The sequence below is a fragment of the Cebus imitator genome, unplaced genomic scaffold (genome assembly GCF_001604975.1).
Source record: "Cebus imitator isolate Cc_AM_T3 unplaced genomic scaffold, Cebus_imitator-1.0 Scaffold128, whole genome shotgun sequence".
NCBI lineage: Eukaryota > Metazoa > Chordata > Mammalia > Primates > Cebidae > Cebus > Cebus imitator.
Genome location: NW_016107443.1, coordinates 2,905,571 through 2,927,996, shown reverse-complemented (window position 1 = coordinate 2,927,996; position 22,426 = coordinate 2,905,571). Strand labels below are relative to the sequence as shown.

The following is a 22,426-nucleotide window of genomic DNA, read 5'->3' as shown; positions in this document are numbered from 1 at the left end:
GAAAAAGTCTCCCTTGCCTTCTAGTTTGTTTTATAGAATTAGCATAGCCCTGAAAATGAGTTAGCATAGAAAAGGAAACCGTGTGCCAATTTAATTTATGAATATAAATGCAAAACTTGTAAATAAAATATTTACAAATTAAGTATAGAATTATATTAAAACAATGGGTTTTCCCCAGAAATATAGGCATAGGTTGGTATTAAGAAATCTCTTTGTCTAAGTAATCTAATCAGTAGATCAAAGGAGGAAAAATTAAGTGACAATATTAATAGGCAAAAATACATTACACAAGATTTAATATTCATTCCTCTTTTAGTAAAGAGGAAATTGTCAGACTTTAACATGATATATCTAAAACCAAATATTCACATTATATCTGAATGAATTAGCGAGCATATCTACAAGTCGGGATCAAGGTAGCATTTACTACTGCTTACTTTAAGCTCTGTAGACTATGAAAGTTTGGAGTTTGTTCTGTGATGGGAAGCCATTGAAGAATTTGAGGTAGGGACATAACGGCCTGATTTCTGTTTTAAGATTATTCTGGCTGCTGTGAAAATAAAGGATTGCACAGGGAAAATTTAGAAGCAGAGAAACCAGTTTTCTGGCAATCATTTTTCAAACGATCGTTTGTACTGGGAATGGCAGAGGAAATAGAAATAGACAGATTTGAGGTTTATTTTTGAGATAAAATTAGAATTTGTTGAGGGATTGAATATGAAAGGAAGGAAATTAGATAAGAAAGGAAAGACCAAAAAGGACTTAACAGTTTTTGAGAAAGGTAATAATGTCATTGCCTAAAATGAGGAAGATTGGTTTCCCATTCCACTTGAAATAAAATCCAAACCCAAACCTCTTGGGTCTAAGGCCTGACTTAATATGGCCCTAAGCTACGTCTTCATCTCCTTTCTCTTTCATTGATGTTCCTCTCATTCTAGCCACTGTGGCCTTTCATTTATGTCTTGAATTCATTAAGCTAATTCCTATCTCCATACTTTGGCATTTGCTGTTCATTTTGTTTGAGGACTCTAGACCATGAGTCAGCAAACTTTGTCTATAACGGGCCAGATAGTAAATAAATATCTTAGGTTTGTAGACCATATGATCTCTGTTGCAAATACTCAACTCAGCGGTAGCCATTGTAGGGCAAATACAGTTGAAGTTAATATTTAAACAGAGATGGACATGGGCAGATTTGGCCCTGAGGCTGGCCAGGCCTGGCTGTAGTTTGCATGCACCTTCCCAAGGTCTTGATGTGGTTCCCTCCTTATTATTCAGGTTCTTCTTGGAGGACAATGTGCCAAATAAGTTAGGATCAAAAACCCTGATGCTGCATACTGTTGACTATACAGCTCTACTTCTAGAAATTATTTCTAAATGTGAATGTATACAAAGGATGGGACAGCACCATGGGGTGGATCAGAGACCCAACAATAGGAGATTTATATAATAGAATTTTCAACAGTCATTAATAATGCATTGAAGGCTATTTAATAATAGAGAATGGGGTCAGCAAACTACACTCATGGGCCTGTCACCTGTTTCTGTAAAAGGTGTTTTATTGGAACACAGCCATACCTATTCGTTTTCTCACTGCATTGGCAAAGTTGACAGAAACCGTAGGTCCTGCAAAGCTGAAAATATTTTCTATCTGTCCCTTTACAGAAAAAGTGATACTATGTGTAGTATGGTCCATGTGTGTACATGGAAAAGACTGGAAAGAAAATCACCAAAATAGTGACTTTTTTTCTGTTTTTTTTTCCCCTTTTTGTTTATTATCTAAGTTTTCTATAGTGGGCATGCGTTATTTTTATAGTTATAGTTACTTTTTAAATAATAAGGTAAATAATTCAATCAGATGTTTAAAACAAATTTTTTTTTTAGACAGAATCTTGCTCTGTTGCCCAGGCTGGAGTGCAGTGGTGTGACCATGGCTTATCACAGCCTCCGCCTTCTGTCTCAGCCTCCTGAGTAGCTGGGACTACAGCCGTGCACCACTACGCCCGGCTAATTTTTTGTATTTTTAATAGAGATGGGGTTTCATCATCTTAGCCAGGATGGTCTCCAACTCCTGACCCCGTGATCCACCCACCTCGGCCTCCCAAAGTGCTGGGATTATAGGCGTGAGCCACCGCGCCCAGCCTAAAACAAAAATTTAGTAAAATAAATTTTAAGAAATATATGGATGGAAAAAAAGAACGCATCTAGTTTCATGTGCACCACCACACAAGTAGTATCCATTTCAGATTTCAGCATATGATACTTATTTAGGCAGCCATTTATTTGAGGTCTTACTGTGTGATATTTGGTATTAATCTCAAGATTAATCTGGGCAATGGGATGTGCTTAAACAGTAATAAATACCATAAGAGATGTACCAAAGAACTTGAAGAGCTCACATTCTGGTTAGGAGATAGATAACACCTGAATAAAGCAATTGCTCATTGATGATTTGTAATGGGAGTATAAGGAATTCCAATCACATGAGCTAGTCTTTTTAACTTTGTTTATGGTGCCTTTTAATGTAAAACCCTTTTAAAATTTCATAATCAAATCTGTATTAATACTTTACGGTGTCTACATTCTCCAAACATGTAACCATATGTCCTAACATCTCCCTCTGATGTACAGTGCCACATTTATTCTTTTCTGTTGCTCTGTTTGTCTTTTATAGCGATACCACAGTTTTAATTATGGTATCAATTTCAACTCAGAGACTTATTTCAGATTTTGGTGTCTGAAATATTGCTTCATTTCTTAGTGCCAGTATGAAAAGCAAAACACATGGCAAAATGTGAATTATTAACCTGAGCACTAGTAGTAATTAAAGCCAATTTTCACTAATCCTTTAAGTTTAAAAAACTTAAACTTTGATATTTGGTTGCTCACGTTTAAAAATATTACTTGAATAAAGTCTGACTGCTACTTATAGAGATATCCTACTTTATGAGTTGTGCAGTAAGCATGATGTTTGCTTTTTCCTGGCATAGTTTCAAGAGCCATCTCATGTTCAGCCTGCCGTTCTGTGTTAGGTGGTTGTCCTAGCCTCGCTGCCCTTTTAGTGTAAGGAGTCAAGTAATTCCTTTTGGGAGATGGAAGAGTTCCTAAGTACCTTCCTTGCTGAAAAATTGAGGCATGTGTTTTTAAACAAGAGAAGTACACAATTTTCCAGGCAGAATTCATAGTTCTATATTGGATATTTATTTGGGTTTCCTGTTGCTGCTAATGTATTTGGTTATATAAGATAATTTTTTAAATTGAGCAAGTTTTTTTTTTTTAAGTTATTCTTCAACTTCCATTAGTTTGTTTACAGAACATTTTCATAAAAATTTGATAGAGGAGGAAGAGCCCTGGCTTTTCATGTAGGATCTGTAGCACATAATGGGCTCTCTAATGTTTGCTCAATAAATGGGTACTAAACTGGACCCCCATTATAGATAGCTCTATCACCAAATATGGGCCTACCTGGACCGCAGTTTCTTCATCCAGAAAGTGAGCTGATTATTCTTCGTATTTTCTAGAGTGTCTTCAGGTTTTGAAATGTCCATCATTTTATTAAATTCTTACAGACTGTGTAGATTAACACTTTAGGTTTTTGTTGGTTCCACATAGATTAAATGTTCATTAAGTAGAGCGTTATCCCACAACTCTTGAAGCTGCTGTCCTTTGGTTGTTCTAAATGCCACTATTACAGTGATTGTGTTCTGAATATTGGCATACTTATAATTTTCTAAAGCACAGTACCTTAGAAAAACTTCTGTAAGGTATTAAAGGATGAAATGAAATGGAGTAAGGAATTATATGGTAGCTTGACCCCTCCTTCTTTTCCAAGATGGATTCTTAAGTGTTCCATTTTGCTAATAAACCCAAGGATTGGACTTTTTTTTAATCTTAGATTTTATCAACTAGGAATATGAATTTTAGCTGTAGGCCTTTAAGTCTTTAACCTGGTTGATAATTAAGGCTTATAACTAACATAAATTCAAAAGTGATTTACTTTCATTTAAGACAGGTAGCATTTGTCCTTACATCACAGTTTTTAAAGTTTCTTGCCTATGGTCTTTATTTTCTACCTATAGTTATGAAACTCTTCTTCATTGACAGGGAACACCCATGACATGCCTGTGTATAACCTTAAAATTGCCTTGAGACCACAGCTTGAGTGTGTGTATAAACACCGCAAAGGGTCAAATTCCACATGTGCATCAGTTTAGCAACTTTTAGTAGTTTAGTAGTGGCAACTAGTTTCAGTTGCTTTAAAGAGTCATATAGTTAAGAAATTCTGGCATTTCTCAGGATTCTAAAATAATAACTTTTGTTTCACTGCTTGTGAAAATTGTCCGGATTGCTGGGAACCAGGAGAAAAGAACATTTCAACAGGATTTGGCTATCAGCAAATCTGTTTTGGTTTCCTGTTCTGGCCTCCCTACCTATCCAGCTACATTAGTGCCCCTACCGGCAGGTTTCTTCTTTCTTTTACCACAGGAAAATTGTCCGGCCTCTTTTTCTAGCATTTTCAGGACCCGCCTGACAGGAAATTTTCTAATTGCCGGAACAGCTGGTAGGAGAAAACTTTGCAAGGGCTTGGCCTTCCCTTTCTAACTTAAGTTTTACTGGCAGAAATTCTTTTGATACCATCATGGTTTCATAGCCATGTTTAAATTTTTGTCTTTTCGTGTTCGCTCTATACAGGTAAGCTCTGTTCAGCTTCTTTTAAAGAATAAAATGTTTTCGTTGGCGCTAACTCTAATTATAGTAATTAAATAGTTATTTCGTTTTATATGTTCTTTAAAGCAACTTTTCAAAATTCAAAGCCAGTTTTGATAGAATTTTTAAAGGATAATATATCTGTTTACTAAAAGTAAGCCAGTTATGTGTATTATACATTTCAGTTCTGTATATGTTGTCAACTTATTTTTACACTTTTTTAGTGCTAGAGTAATTTTTATCTTGTTAGTGTTTGTAATTTTGTATAGTAAAACAAATGACTGTAACTTTCAGCATTAAACCAGGCATAAACAGAATTACAAATTTGCTAATATTTAGAAGATTACTATAATGAGAACAACTTTAGTGGGCAGGAGAGTATGTTATTTTAAGCAGTCAATAACTTAAAATCACATTTTGGTGGAAATCGGTTCCTGTAAAAGAAAGTTTTTAAGCAACTCTACGTTTAAGTAATTTAAGCAAGTAATTTTATCTTAGAGTAGAAACAATTTTCAAAGAATTATTCTGTTAAAATGGGCTTAGTGGATGTTAATTTGCAATATATTTAATCTACAATCCTGCCAAAATCAGCTTGATGTTTTGCCATGAGAATTGTGCCATCCAGCAGCTCTTTAAAGAGAATTAAATTTGCCAATCGGTAGATTGGGAGAAAACTCTGCTCTTTGTGGCAGTGATTAGTAATGTTTATCTGGAGAACCAGCTTGTTGTTTTCTCAAACATGGATAAAAGGAGCTGACTTAAACGAGCTTAAAGCTCGCTTAAAGAATTTGGTTAAATGAAAAATGTTGAGCTTATTTATCATTCTATTAGCAAATGAAGTAAATTGAATTCAGTCAGATTGTAATCTAGAATATATTAATACGTAGTTTCATACCATGGCTTGAATAACCAGCCTAATTTTGTGTCACAGCCAAATAATTTTTATGTATTTTGATTGTCTAAAAAAAGGTTAACATATCTTTTTAAAATTAAAAAACTGTGTATTATAGAACTATAGGTATCTATATAAAGGATGATAGCTTAATTACTTAAATTTAGAATGACATTTAAGGGGCAAACAAATTTTTCATTTGTAAGGTCTTTTTTATGGTACAACAAAAAATGGTTACATATCCATGGTTAGAAAATACTTACTGACTTTTACCAAAGAACATTTAAATATTTTACTTCAAGCTTCAATAATGTTTTCTGGCATTCAAAACAATTTAGAAAATACAAATGCCTCAAGAACACACTTCCTGACTCAAGGGAGGGGAGGAAAAGGAAATTATGTATACAAGGCAGGGCATAATGCCAAATGTTGAATCATTCTTTGAAATCAGTTAATATCTCTCAGTTTGTTTTCTTAGCATGTTACAATATTAGGTTTTCGATAATTCAAATAGATAGCATTAATTTCAGTTTCTTTTCTTTAATCCTTTTTACATTTTAAGATCAAAATGATATTTTTCTTTCACAACTTGAAAAGAAAACATTAGATTCTTTTTTTCCCCACTAAAAAGTGGACCTTAAAGACCATTGGGGTATAAACCTAAGACCTTTTGTTGGTCCTGGGAAAAAAAACTGGGTGGCTTTCCGTGTGACTGAGAAACACCGAAAGATTTACCTGCCCATAAATTTTCTCCTCCCATTTTTCCATGATGTCCAAAATGACACTCTACAGAATTTCTAAAATTATATGTTTCAACTGAACTGACTTTGTTTTATCCATCAGGGGTCCTGTCTAATAACAAATCTTTGAGATCCCGGTAAATTATCTTAGTATCTCTAATACCTAGTACAATACCTGGCCCATAATTTGAATGACCTTCCAACCAAAAGGAATGGTCCTAACAGAGTACGTCATAGATCAGAAACATTTTCATTGGAACTAGGCATTCAGGAAATAACAAAAGCAGGAGAGCCACCTGTGTTTTAGTTCTCTATCTGACCTCATTCTTCTCTACCTCTCTTTCATACCCTCTGATCCAAACTCTAGTGTCCAGGTGTGCTCCCACTCTGGCGTTTGTACTGGCTTGTCCCTCTGCCAGGAATGCTTTTCCCCTAGGTAGTTGACTTCCTTACCTCCCTCAGGTCTTTCTCAAATAGCATATCTTAATAAAGCCTGCGCTGACTACTTTATTGAAAATTACAACCCCCACTTCCATGTCTGCTATTCTCATCCCTTTACTCAACTCAGTATCTTTTCCTCATAGTATTTATCATGTTCTAACATTTATTTACCTATTATTATTTGGTCTGTTGTCAAAAAGGCAAAGTTTTTGGTCCATTTGACTTATTGTATATCTCAGTGCCTAGAAGAGCACCAAGCATGTATCAGGTGCTCAAAACTGAATGTCTGAATGGATGAATGAATTCGTGAATTCCCATACATAGCTTAAGGGTATTGAACACCTAGGCCAAGGAAGGTGGCAAATGTCTGAAAGGAGTGGAAATGTAGGAAGAATGAAACAGGCGTGATGTAGCTCTGCTGCCATCCTCAAAATTTTGCCTACTTTTGCTTATGAAATAAACATAGACTTTGTAAAAACAGTAACATGGAATTTATTATTACTATTTTTAAATGCACAAAGTAAGTTTTTTATGGTAATGAATGGACAGATATCCATGTGTCATTTAAAATACAGTTGTACCAGAGAATGTAAAAATATGGGAGCCTCACAGAATAATTAGAATATATATAATTTATATCTATGCTCCAGTTAATTAACAGAATTATTTTTCCATAAAACTATTAATATAGCTGCTTTACCATGTACTTACAGGCAAAAACACAATTTTACAAAATGTCAGGTGAAACTAATTTTATGTTTTCATGTGACAGATTTATTTCAGTAACAGGTGATTTAGTGATTTAGTGACATAAGATATGTTTGTCACATGCATCTGTCAGTCTGTTCTTGGCTTATCAGTGCCCTTGGAAATCTGATATTCCTTTCTGCATCCATCTCATTAGATTCCAAGTATGAGCTAGAAAAGTACATTGTTGCTTTCCTACCTGTTGTCTAAGATTGCCCAAGCATTAGTATTATGTCCTAGTCAAACCTTAGATTCATTTCTAAAATAGTCATGTTCCCATGATTTGGTGACATTAAGTACAATCTGGGCATTGAGATCTTAACCCAGGATATTTTGCCTATTATACTGCTGTAATTTTGCATATAGATAAAGTAGTTAGAAAATAGTTTGCTGCTGTGATTAGTTAAAATTTAGGTCTTACAAAATTTAAACTTGGAACAGAAAAGCATGTTCAGGATAAAACAGTGACAGGTTTTTGAAACTTGAGCCAATGTCGAACTTGCCACAGGAATTGATCTTTTCTCTCCACCCTCAAGAGTATTTTCCATACGCTCTGAGCCCTGATTTAGAAAAATATTTTATAAATCCCTGTTTGGGTCCTCAAAGAGGTTTGAAACGATTGCATCTATTTTGGGGATAAGAGGGTAGGGAGTAGAGGAAGATGCTCTTAAAAAAAATCACACACACACACACACACACACACACACACACACACACACACTCTAAGAAAAGGAACACTTGAAAATTTACTTTAAATTAAGGTTTGCCGGGCGCGGTGGCTCAAGCCTGTAATCCCAGCACTTTGGGAGGCCGAGGCGGGTGGATCACGAGGTCAGGAGATCGAGACCATCCTGGTCAACATGGTGAAACCCCGTCTCTACTAAAAATACAAAAAATTAGCTGGGCATGGTGGCGCGTGCCTGTAATCCCAGCTACTCAGGAGGCTGAGGCAGGAGAATTGCCTGAACCCAGGAGGCGGAGGTTGCGGTGAGCCGAGATCGCGCCATTGCACTCCAGCCTGGGTAACAAGAGTGAAACTCCGTCTCAAAAAAAAAAAAAAAAAATTAAGATTTGCCAGAATAAAAAATTTAGTATGAAAGTGGAAAGGTAAAGTCAAGAAAGTCTCTCAGAAAAGTAGAGACAGTGCTGGACGTGATGGCTCATTCCTATAATCCCAGCACTTTGGGAGGCCAAGGCAGGCGGATTGTGTGAGCCCAGGAGTTCGAGACCAGTCTGGGCAACATGGTGAGACCCTTTCTCTACAAACAAATCAAAAAATTAGCCAGGTGTGGTGGCGCATCCCTGTAGTTCTAGCAACTGGGGAGGCTGAGGTGGGAGGATTGCTGGAGCCCAGGAGGCTGAGGCTGCAGTGAGCTGAGATCACACCATTGCACTTTAGCCTGGGTGACAAAGCGAGACCCCATCTCAAAAAAATTTTTTAAAAGTGGAAATAGAAAATATAATAAAAAATGACATAAAGGATTCCATTTCAGACATACAATATTCAACTAGTACAGGAGTCACAAAAAGAGAAGCTCTGAAAAATGGATGGAAAGAAATTATCAAAGATATGTTAGAATTCCCCACAAAGATAAAGAATTCAGGTCTTTAGATTATAAAGGTTCACCAAGCATCTAGCATTCTGAAGGGAAGAAGACCCTATTTATCTCACTAGTACGGAATTTCAGAAACACAAGGACAGAGAAAATCTTTAAAGCTTCCAGAAAGAAAAACCAGACCTAGCAAAAAGTGTGAACAGACTAGCATCACCCATCTCATCAGCAGAACTGGAGGCAAGATTTTTTTTTTCTGGAATTTGATACCAAGCCAAACTGTACAAATGCGAAGACAAAAACATTTACAGATGTGTGGCCGGGCATGGTGGCTTACGCCTGTAATCCCAGCACTTTGGGAGGCTGAGGCGGGCGGATCACAAGGTCAGGAGATCGAGACCATCCTGGCCAACATGGTGAAACCCCATCTCTACTAAAAATACAAAAAAAAAAAAAAAAAACAGCTGGGCATGGTGGCGCATGCTTGTAGTCCCAGCTGCTCAGGAGGCCGAGGCCAGCGAACTGCTAGAACCCAGGAGGCGGAGATTGCAGCAAGCCGAGATCGCATCACTGCACTACAGCCTGGATGACAGTGTGAGACTCCATCTCAAATAAATAAATAAAAACATTTACAGATACGTGATGTTCAGAAAGTTTTCTTCCACATTATCTTTCTTAGGAAGTTACAAGAGGGTAATCTAAGAAAGAGACATAGGAAACTGAAAACTGGGTTCAACCAGAAAACCACTGAAGAGCTATGCCAAGGTGATAGCTGTGCAGCGGGCCTACAGAAACACTAGTTGGGATGGGAGGGTGAGAGAGGTCTCCAGGATAGAAAAGAGCTCTCAGAAGAATAAAAAATACTGCTAAGGGCTAAGAAAATAATAAGAATAATGGTCAAATTACTTCTCCCTTTCTACAAGAATAGTGGAAGGCTGTTAAAAACAGGAAAAAATAGAAAAGTGCATGAGAAATCCATGATCCGAATAGGAATCAAAGTAAAATTTATCATGAATGTAAACATTTAATGAAGTGGGGCGGGGGGGGTTGTTTTGTTTTGTTTTTTAAAGTCCCCTTGGACTGGCCTGGGAGTCATGGACTCATATAAAAGGAAATTTAATATATTACCTAGCCTTCATATGAACCATATATTGTCACGATGATATGAATGCTGTTGTATATAGGCTTTCAACTTTAGAATCAGGCTATAGAGACAGCATGAATGATTTGGTTGTGATTGCAGGAGAAAATGTTAATTTTCTTAAAATTAATAGCCTTAATATTAATAAAATTACAGCTAGAAGTGCAGGAGAAAATGTTAATTTTCTTAAAATTAATAACCTTAATATTAATAAAATTATATACAGCTACATATTAGCCTCCTTTTTCAAGGGGAAGAGTTAGGATTCTGTCCAACAGAGAAAAGACAAGAAGTTTATGTAAAGGTAATATAATTGCCAAAGAATGGAGAGGAAGATGATGAAATGAAGGGGCATAATATAAGTAAGGCCCTCACTTTTCTTATTTTAAGTCAGTAGACATTGTCTTAAGGTTGATAAACTAAGAAATTATCAAAGTAGATGCAGAACTAATTTTTTTTTCAAGTCCAGGCATGAGGGTGAGAAGAGACTTGCTTTTCACCATAAGCTATTCTGCCACTGTTTATTACCAGTGTGCATGTATTACTTTGATTTTAAAAACAAAAAATTTAGGGAATAAGAAATAACCTAGGTTGACAACAGGCTATGTGTAAGAGAATGTTGGGAGATAATATCACAAAAGTTGGTTGAGGCCATATAATAGAGGACCTCGAATGCCAAGGTGAAGTAGTACATTTAATTTGAGAAAGCTTGGAGTTTTTGAACAGCCTGGTCAAATGACTGGAGCTGTATAATTTCAGAAAATGAATTTTTCAGAAAGATGAATTGGACCCAGGTGGAAAGGGATATTATGAGTAACCAATCTAGTTTCAGTTTTCTAGATGAAAGATAATGAAGGTTTGTACCCTGATGATACCACCGGAAATAGAAAAAGAAAGAATGAAAAGTGTTCTCAATACTATACTTGATACATAGTAAGTGTTTCGGCATGTGGTCGTTATACGGAAGGGACCAAAGGGAGACACTACTTTTTTTTTTTCTTTTGAGACAGGATCTTGCTTTGTTGCCCAGGCTGGAGTGCAGTGGCATGATCATGGCTCACTGTAGCCTCGACCTCCTGGGCTCAAGCAGTCCTTATGTCTCAGCTTCCTGAGTAGCTGGGACTACAGGCTCACACCAACAGCACACGTAGCTAATTTTTTAAAAATTTTGGTAGAGAGAAAGTCTCACTATATTGCCCAACCTAGACTCTACTTTTTTTGTTGTTCTTTTGAGACAGTGTCTCGCTCTCGTTGCCCAGGCTGGAGTGCAGTGGCATAATCTCTGCTCACTGCAACCTCTGCCTCCCAGGTTTAAGTGATTCTCCTGCCTCAGCCTCCCAAGTAGCTGGGATTATAGGCATTCGCCACCATGCCTGGCTAATTTTTGAATTTTTACTAGAGGCGGGGTTTCACCATGTTGACCAGGCTGGTCTTGAACTTCTGACCTTAGGTGATCTACCTGCCGCGGCCTCCCAAAAAGCTGGGGTTACAGGCGTGAGCCACCATGCCTGGCCAGACTGCAGTTTTTAGTAACTTATTTGACATGAGATGAAAGGAAGGGTAGTCATCAAAGATGAGAGTAGTAATTGCTATGTATTTTGAAATTCTTGGCCTGATTGTAGCTCACACTATTTTAGGGTAAGGGTTGATCCTGTATGCCTGCTACAAAATGGAATGTGTTTATAATTCAGTGATTGTTCTTCCCTGCTTGTGTTGCATCTTTATTTGTGACAAACAATTTTTGTACATATTTGCTATGAAATGTAAGGTGGAAAAATACCGTAACCTGATAAATCACATTCCACTTACCTAAAAAAGAAAAATGGTAAAAAATATTTAACATTACAAAGTAAAGTTCTTCATGACCTCATGATTTAAAGGCATAAATGGCTGCTAGATTCCAGTTAGGCTGTTGAACAGATAGTTGTTTTTTGTTTTTTGTTTTTTAAATACAAGGCTAACTGACACATACTGGAATCCAGCCCATGAAGTTGGCCCCATGAGTTCAAGTCTGTAATCCATTAGTCTTCAAAGTGTGATGTGACAGCACTTTGGGGTATAGAAAAGAAGATAACTTTTTTACGTGTATATAATTTTAAGGATACAAGTATTGTGTATGTAGTTGTTTTTTTGTTTTTTCTGCTAAGGATGTGCTACCAAAAAGTTCAAAGAACACTGCTGTAATCAGCTGAGCTAACAGACCAGTTACAAAGACCAGGGTCATAAGTCTATAGGTTTCCTGTCATTGATCTCAGTGTGGTGTAATGGTAAGGGCCTTGTTTTTAAAGTCAGGAGACCTAGAATTGAGCCCTAAGTTTACCACTTACTGGCTTGTGATCTTTTCTGCCTTCAATTAATCTCTTTAAAGTTCAGGCTGTAGAATATTCAAACCAGTTTGTTTTTAGAGGATCTGTCACATTGCTACTGGTAAATGGGGGAAGTACATAGAAAACTCTGAAATGTTTATGCTTGTTCTAAGGTTTACTTGTTTATGTTACATCAGTTCTCTCTAACATTAATATGTGAACAAAGATTTGTCATGAAGCATGAATATAAAACATAAAAAAACACCTAACACAGAGTTGATATGTGGTAGGTGCTCAGTATTTGCTGAATTTCTAGTCTTATTTGGAGAAAAGGGTGTCTGAAACCCTTGTACCTTGGTCTTATTTGGAGGAAAGAGGTAGCATCTTAAGAGTCAGCTAATGCTTGGTTCTATGCTAATACCTACTGCACAGGATTGTTGTGAGAATTAAAGGACATAATGCACAGGAAATTATGAAATAAAGATCTAAACTGATGTTAGGAAATGATTTGATTATTGTTGCCGAAGTTCTAGGAGAGTCCAATATGATTGAACTGCCTAAGTAGTAAATAACCTACAAATTACAGCCTCTGTCTGAGAAATAAAGTAGTGGGCCAGAATTCCTTTTTCTCCTCTTCTGGGAGCTTTTTTCCTTTTACTACTCATTTTCAAAAGCTACCATGTTAGGATATTATGGTATGTCCTTTTGAGAAATCTTTGTAATTCTTTTTATTGCCAACATTCTAAGGACATCTCAGAAAATGTTAATTGAGCACAAAAGTTTGTATGGAATACAATAATAACAAAAACAATGGATTATTTATGTTCACATAACACATTGAGATTCTACTAATGGTACCTAACGCACCTAGAAAAAAAATTATAGTCAACAAAATAGAAATGATAGTCTTTATTTGACAGGTTTATGTTTCTGATTTGGTCAGATTTTGTTTTGTTGTAATTTTTGACTATTAACAAACAGTTTGTGTCTTGATTAAATAAGGTAACCTAGTCTGCTGATCTCACATAAGCAATTGAAATCCTGTGTGGGTATTTCATATATTTTCTCTTTGTTATGATACTTTTTCTCAAATATATAAAAATGTCCACTGTCTTTTAAAATCCTTCTCTTAACCTAGATACCTCTCACTGTTCCATCATGCTGAATAGTCGTTTTTTTCCATGTCTGATTCTCCATCCAAATGTTAAATCTTTTCTGATTTTGTGTTTTTGAGTTACTCCTTTCTCCCCTCTGAGATCCTAGATTATTCCAGAAACAGAAAGTAACTTAGACATTTCAAAGGGATAAAACTTCAGTGTACTTAAACAGCTACATTGAGGTTAGAAATCTCCATGTTTACCCTGGAATATTTTTCAACCCCTCTCCTCAATAAATAGTTGATTTATTTTTTAATAGCATTAGTTCTGAGTAATATAACCATACACCAGAGCACAGCAGATTACTCCGATCTGTTACTTTCAGACTTCTTTACACCCTCTGCCCCAACCCAATAAAACTATTCTAATTATCTCCAGTAGAGAGAACGAAGACTGGAAAATTCTTAGTACTAAATGTCATGTAGAGGTTAAATTGGCCTATGTGATAGGCTGGTATAATACTGTCTCTGACATTTACCCTGAAAGTATATATTTGTGGCATATACACTTGATACGTTGGTAAAGGGTGGCTTTTAGTATGTTAATTTCAGGATTTCTAATATACTTAGAAATTAGATTGATTTCTAATTAATTTCTAGTATGATTAAATTTGTATTGTTTGATTTTTAGCAGGAGAAAATAGCTCTGGCTAACTCTGTTTGCTCCCCTTATATTTACCTCAACAGGAAGAAGTCAGTATCAAAGAAATTGCAATCACACATCATGTAAAGGAAGGACATGAAAAGGCAGATCCTTCCCAGTTTGAACTTTTAAAAGTATTAGGGCAGGGATCATTTGGAAAGGTAAGTCATAAGTGTGTGCTTTTTTAAAAGTTGTTTTTTGGAATTCATATGTATTTCACACACATGGGGAAACAGAAGTATTTTATGAATTAATACCAGTCTTCCTACTAGCAGTGTTTTCTGTGTTTTTACATTTCTCACTATCAATAAGTGTGGGAAAGTGAATAAAGTCATTCAAAAGTACATTGGAAACTAGTAAATTGGTAGTATTTGCTTCATACTTTATCTTCAAGACCACATGACCTCTCCAATTGTGATTCTTGAATGGTTTAAAATCACAAGATATTCCCTTGATACACTGGCCTCTTTTTGAGTCCTTGGGTAGGGATGGAAGGTGATCTTGCAATACGATATAACAGTGCATCTCAGCCTCCCTTCCAGCATACTCTATTACCAGCATAAAGTGAATAATTGCTCCCAAAGAAGTACGGTTGGGGGTTACTGCTACAAGTTTGAAATTTTCTTGACTACTGGCTTGTCTTTAAAATGAATGCAAAGTTTGCATTTTATTCAGTATCATCGTGTTTGTTTTTAATATCAAAAAATGTTTCCCAAAGCTACCAAGTAAAATTCCTCTAGAAGACAGAGTCTGCCTCTGTCACCCAGGCCAGAGTTACAGAGGCATGATCTCAGTTCACTGCAACCTCTGCCTCCCAGGTTCAAGTGATTCTCCAGCCTCAGCCTCCCGAGTAGCTAGGACCACAGGCACATGCCATCACGCCCAGCTAATTTGTGTGTTTTTTGTAGAGATGGGGTTTCGCCATGTTGCCTAGGCTGGTCTCAAACTCCCGCACTCAAAGCTCTCCACTTGCTTCAGCCTCCCAAAGTGCTGGGATTACAGGTGTGAGCAACCACGGCGGGCCAAAGATGCAACATCTTTATCAGTGTTTTTCATGTAGTGCTTGCCTCCCACCCCGTACATACATACTTCACACCTCAGGGGCACTTCTGTACTCCATTTTGAGAAGTACAGCATTATAATTACTACTACTTGATCTGTCTGGACCAGGAGTCCCCAATACCTGGGTGAGCATTGCTGCCTGAGCTCCACCTTCTGTCAGATCAGTGGCAGTATTTGATTCTCATAGGAGCACGAACCCTATTGTGAAGTGCACATGCGAGGGATCTAGGTTGTGCACTCCTTATGAAAATCTAATGCCTGATGATCTGAGGTGGAACAGTTTCATCCCAACATCATCTCCCCCTTCCACTGTGCCAGTCTGTGGAAAAGTTGTCTTCTATGATACTGGTCCCTGGTGCCAAAAAAGTTGGGGATCACTGGTCTAGATTGTTTCTTGGCAAGAGGAAAATTTGGAAATTGTATTTAACTTTCATGATGCAGTGATTCCTTACCACCTCTCTGTAAGGAAACATTTGAAGATACCATGCTTTGCAAGTTTCAGAGCAGCACCAGTTTAACTCTCTTGTGTATTTTACTGGGACTATTTAGCAATTCTTGGCTAACATAGGTAATTTGTTACAGTTGTTAACCTCTTTTGAACCCAAAACGATGCTTTTAATCCAGATGTAGAATAAGTAGCCAGCAGAGCATAATGGTTGTAAGTTTGGACTCTAGGTCAGCCAGACTTCAATTTTTTTTCTTCTATTTATTCACTGTGTGTGCTTGAACAAGTGTGTGTACTTAACCTCTTGGGTCCCCATTTCCTTCCTCTAGCTGGTCATTAAATATTGAAGTTCAAGGTTCCATTCTAGGATACCTTCTTCTCTATTACTAATACTCTACTGATTGATTTTCTCTGTGCCTGCTCTCTTAATTGTCACTCACATACAGCTGACGTAACAGATTTCTGTCTCCAATCTAGATTGCTCCTCCAAGCTCTGAATTCTTATGCACAGCTGCTTATTCTTTTTCTGTGTCACAAAAGCACTTTAAAGTCAACATGTCTGAGACCAAACTCATCTTTCCCTAAGCCTCAAACTGTTCTATTTCATTTTTCTCTCATTAAGCAATTCAGAAATTTGGGAAGCATTCTTGATGTATATTTCTAGTCCCTACCTCCCCTATCCAACTCTAACCTGGCCCCAGTCTTATCTATCACCAAGTGCTGTAGATTCAGTAAAGATGTCTCAAAGCCTGCCTGCCACCCCTCCAGAATATGCTACCACCTTTCTTCGTGGTCTTTCAAAGGGGTCTCCTAACTGGGTCTTTCCAAATGTATTCTTGCCTTGATCCATTATTTACTGATAGCCAACATGAATTAATCTTTTACTCTATCCCCCATAATCCTTCAGTGGCCTCCCTTTGCTTTTGCAATAACAACGAATTCTTAAGATGACTGAGGAGCCCCTCAGTCTGGCCTCTAGCTACCTCTCCAGGATCAGTTTACATACTTTTCACTCTCTGTGTTCTGGTCACATTGGCTGCCTTTTTTAATCCTTAATCAGGACCCAAGTCCTTAAGCTCCGTCCCACCAGAAAGCCTTTCCATATTCGATTCCTTCTGCCTGAAACACTCTGCTCTACCCCTACCTCTTCCTTAGCTTGTTAGCTCCTCCTGCACCGGTGATCTCAAGGAAGCTTCCCTGCCATCCTGCCTAGGTCATGTTCCCTGGTTATACCCTCTCAAAACATTATATACCTCATCTTCATGGCACTTGCCATAATTGCAGTTTTTCATTTGTTTAGTTATTTGTTTAGTGGCTGTCTCCCCTACTAAATAAACTAAATGTTCCATGAGTGAAGGGTCATGCTTTGTATCAGTCTCAGCATTGAACCAGTAGCACAATGCCTGGCATATAATTCTGGAAAGAATTAATGAGTGTGTAATAGTTTTGACCCCATAGGATAGTAATGATAATTAAATGATAAAAGGTCAAGCACATAATATCTGGTATTAAATTGAATTATCACACCACTCAGTAAATTCAAATAGATGGATAATTTTTATACATTAGATTTTCAGGGAACGCAATATTTAAGTTATTTGAATTAGCATGCTTCTCCTTTTATATCTTTAAAAGTATCTTAAATATCATACTATAAATACCAAACATTCAAAATAGGATGTCTCCTTTCTTACTCATTCTGAAAGGCCAGAGTAAGCCAAGGAAACAGGAATGACCTGTCAGAGACTAGAATAGCTTCGTGGGGGAGTGAGAAAAGGTCAGAAATGCTCTGGTGGAGGAAGTGATGGCAGCTGGGATCGCTATTGCTCCTGCTGGGCTTGCCTGGTTACTGGGAAGGGAACAGATAAAGAGCACCCTGAGCAGAAGCAGAATACTGGGTGACTAACATGAACTTTGTCCCAATACCTCCACTCTGACACTGAGCAAATTACTTAACCCCATAAGCCCTAGTTTGGGCAGCTATAAAATAGGCATTGCTTAGTAGGTCTGCTTCCTGAAATTGACATGATGATTTATTACAAATGGTTATGAAAGTGCTTTGCAAACTAAGAATTGCTGAAGTATTAAGAAGATGCATTCAAAGAACATTTGAAAGTTTGGAATTCACCAGGAGAATTTTTCTTACAGAATGGAACAAAAAACTTGGTTAGGGAATCTTAAGGATGATTACATATCAAATAAATTCTAATTATCTCCACCTAATTAAATTTTATTTCCATCAAAAATATTAATAATCTCTGATTACCTTTAATACTTAAACATCATTCCAGAGCTTAGATCCACCCTGATTAAGGATGCTTTTCTCTCCCCATGTTGGCTCCTCACTAACTGGCTGAAAGGAGCTAAAATGTGGGGCATAGTGAAGGGGGTGGTGATTATAGGAGAGCAACACACCCTGCATCAGGCTTTCTGTGCAAGTTTTGGTGCTCTTCACTTGATTTTGGGTCATTTCCCATTGACTTGGCACAGTTTCTCAAAGTGAAAAACTGCCTTGTCCTAGAATCAGTTGAATGAATCATTTTTCAATTTTGTGCTGATAGCCTGATGTGCTAATTCAGATGAATGAAAGCTGATCCTAAACTTAATTCTTGATTGTGATTGCCTCTCTTCTTCCCACCTGTTGCAGCATAAGAACACTGCTGCAAAATAATGGATAGGGAAAAAGAGTTGAAATTCAAGTCTATTTGGCGTATCTATTTAAAGGTTCAATGGAAATGATTATGAACCTAATGGTTAAAATTAGTAGAAGGGATATACTGGTAGTCTTGTATTAGCCACGTTGTAGAATGACCATGAATTATTTAGAACAGGCTTTATTCATTTTGCACAAATATTTGGGAAGTCAGGATGCCCAGTAACATACCTAAGAATTGTGTTCTTCATATTTAGGTATATGTAATAATTTGACCATAAAAAGGTGGGGAGATGGATTCCGACTTAAGTCACATTAACTAATTTGTGCATAGGATTCTTCAGTGTAAGTGTTTTAAATTGTTCTACTGAGCAGTGAGATTTATGTGCAGCTTTTGTATACAGAAAAGACCCTTCATCAGTGAATACTTGTATCAACAGGAAATTGTGGTCAAGAGGAACCCCTGTTTAACAATTTTGATGGACTCAGTAGAATTTTTGTTTTGTTAAAAGCAGAGCCATCATACCACCTGTGCTGTACTTTAAACATTTTGGGCTTTTTTCCATCTACTTCATACATACGTAGTTTCAGGATTTTTTTCTGTCTTAAAGTGTTACATGCTCTTTGGGAACTGGCAAACAACAGGATGAAAAAAATGTATTCACTTATATTGACACTTCAAGTTATAACCACTGTTTATAACTAGTATTTATAATTGGTACACTTTAGGGGAAATAATCTATAGTATATCAGGATCTATATTATAATAATAAACTGTATTACAGCAGGGTCTTATTTTAACAAAAGTATAGTTTATAATACTTTGTAATATTTATTTTCTCTTATTTATGCAGGTTTTCTTAGTTAAAAAAATCTCAGGCTCTGATGCTAGGCAGCTTTATGCCATGAAGGTATTGAAGAAGGCCACACTGAAAGGTAAGTGCTGCTGCTATTTGTAATGTTCATGTAGTCTAAACAAACTGAAAGGTCTCAGTAGAACTCATGGGACTCCTTGGCATGTTATTTACATTCTGAATAGGTTCCTGTTACCAGCTTTAAATTTAGACTGACTTTTAGTGAATTTTTCCTGCTGGGCTAGGAGTCATATGTCTAGTGAGAATCAGAGTTGCCACGTTACAAAAGAAGTGTTATAAATTCATACTGGATTTTATACAAGTAGACATTTAAAAGATTAAAACTGGGTTTGATTCATCTTCAAATTTATATAATTATTTTAATGTTTTTTAAAACTTACTGATTTACTGGATGCAGAATAGCTTTTATTCTAAAGGTCTTTATTATCTTGATATCTGGTCTCCGAATAAGTTTTTATTCTGAGCCTGTGATTTTGAAAACCCTAATGCAAGATTTGGCTCTCATAGGTAAAAAGTAGTTAAGAAGAAATTGTATATAAATTTAAAAATACTTAACTCTTCCTTTTAATTTAGTGGTATCACTTATTTTAACCTCATAACCTCTAGATGTTTTATGTATTGATTACTAAAAGTCTATTTTTTTCGTCTTCAATTTACATGTGATTTATAAAGCTTTTAAAATATTCTGGAATATTTGCAATGATCATTTATTACTTCTATTTTTCCCAGTTAGTCACCCACCATGGATATCCCAAGAAATTTCACCACTCTCTATAAACACTGTCCTTTGCTTCCATTGTGTTGCTCCCTTCCTGAACATATTTTCTTTCCTATTCAGTCCTACCCCATGGCATTACCACTTACTTGATTCTTGCTAGGACCAGGAAATTAAATTACATCCTCAATGCCCTACCTTTCCATCACTGCGTTTGTGACTTTATACTAATGAATCCCATGTTACAAAGCTACATAGATGAAACTCGGAGAGTTCATACACAAAACCAACAAAAGTAGTTTGATTTTATATATTTAACAGGATTTGTATTGTGTATAATGTACATAAAGAAAACTACAAAACTCTGAGAAACCAAAAAGAAACTAGGAAAGGAAATAAATGCCCAATTCCTGTTAGAGAAGGCTAACTGTTAAGAATCTCACTACTCCTCTAGCCATTCAGTTAGCTTAATGTCATTAAGATTCCAGTTGCATTTTCCTTAAAACTTAACAAAATAATTCAGAATTTTATTTCTGAATCCAGAATATTTTGGAAAAGAATAATAATAAGGGAACAGGCTCTCTCAGATGCTAAAGCTTAAAATAGCAGTAACAGTGTGTTATTGGGGGGAGTAATACAGGCATAGAATCAGTGGAACAAAATATATATATCATATTTTAGTATATTTGTTACAAAAATATTGAGTACCTGCCATGCTGTATGACAAAACAGGCATACAGAACAATGGGAAATTAGGTAATGATTTCATAAATTTTGTTTGAAATACCCCTGAGCTCGGCCGGGCACGGTGGCTCACGCCTGTAATACCAGTATTTTGGGGAGCCGAGGAGGGCGGATCACCTGAGATCAGGAGTTTGAGACTAGCCTGACCAACATGGTGAAACCCTGTCTCTACTAAAAATACAAAAAAAATTAACTTGGCATGGTGGTGATGGGTGCCTGTAATCCCAGCTACTCAGGAGGCTGAGGCAGGAGAAGCGCTTGAACCCAGGAGGCAGAGGTTGCAGTGAGCCAAGATGGAACCACTGCACTCCAGCCTGGGTGACAAGAGTGAAATTCCATCTCAAAAAAAAAAAAAAGAAAGAAAGAAATACCCCTGAGCAACCTGGAAAACAATTTAGTCTTCTCTTAAACCCTGCATCATAACAAACCACACCCTAACTGAATTTTACAACTTAACATATCTAGGAAACTTGTAAGGAAATATTGAGCAAATTACAAAAAAATGGGTAATACAAAAATTGTTAACATTTCATACAATTAAAAATAGTATAAATAGGAAAACAGGGAAATGTTTACCTCAAACATGAATATAAGGAGTTGGCTAAGGGGCTTCTACTGGCCAAATCTGGGACAACTTAAACATTGCAATAATAAATGATAGTGATAGATTACAACCCAGTTGAATAAAATAAGAATCCATAGGTTAATTCATAAATTAATTAATGGGGGAGAAGGGAAAACTCTTTCTTGCAATAGAGTTCCAACTAATAAATATAAAAAGAATGAAGGAGTTGGGAATTGATAAGAAATATCATTATATCCTCCATCTGGAGGATTTTTGAATAAAGTTTACACAAGGAGATAAATAATCTTTGAGGCAATGTTCATTTTTGGTGAAGGTCAAAGATCCATATTAAAATAATAAAGTTTGCTGGGCGCAGTGGCTCACACTTGTAATCCTAGCACTTTGGGAGGACGAGGCAGGAGGACGGCTTAAGGCCAGGAGTTTAAGACCAGCTAAAGCAATATAGCAAGACCCTGTCCCTACAAAAAAAAAAATCAGCTGGGTGTAGTGGTGCAAGCCTGTGATTTTAGCTACTCTGGAGGCTGAGGCAAGAGGATCTCTGGAGCCCAGGAGTTTGAGGTTGCAGTGAGCTGTGATCACACCACTGTACTCCAGCCTGGGTGACAGAGTGAGAACTTTTCTCTAAATGAATGAATGCATGTTATCATTTCGTATGATGGCAGCATAAATTGGAAAATAATTTTGAAATAAGTAAAAAGAGCCATTATTGCTGCTACATTAACCTGAGGAAATAACTTCAAAAAAGGATTCATAGGCTTGAAAATTCTTCTTGCAAGATTATTTACAATAGCAAGAAGTTAGAAGTCACATACATACTGGAAAAATAGAGGAATGTGGCCAGGCATAGTGGCTCATGCCTGTAATTCCAGCACTTTGGGAGGCTAAAGTGGGAGGATTGCCTGAGCCCAAGAGTTCAAGACCAGGCTAGGCAGCACAGTGAGACCTTATCTCTAGAAAAAATACAGTAATTAGCCAGGTGTAATGTGGTGTCCTGTGCCTGTAGTCCCAGCTGATGGCGGG

At 36.8% G+C, this 22,426-nt stretch overlaps 1 protein-coding gene across 1 annotated transcript in view; it reads left to right on the top strand.

The window, feature by feature from the left end:
• RPS6KA3 (ribosomal protein S6 kinase A3) overlaps positions 1-22,426 on the top strand; it is a 114,197-nt gene that overhangs the window by 41,732 nt on the left and 50,039 nt on the right. Inside the window, exons 3-4 of the mRNA XM_017540673.2 lie at positions 14,371-14,487; positions 19,341-19,422. Coding sequence (XP_017396162.2) covers positions 14,371-14,487; positions 19,341-19,422 — 199 coding nt within the window. The remainder of the gene's footprint in view (positions 1-14,370; positions 14,488-19,340; positions 19,423-22,426) is intronic.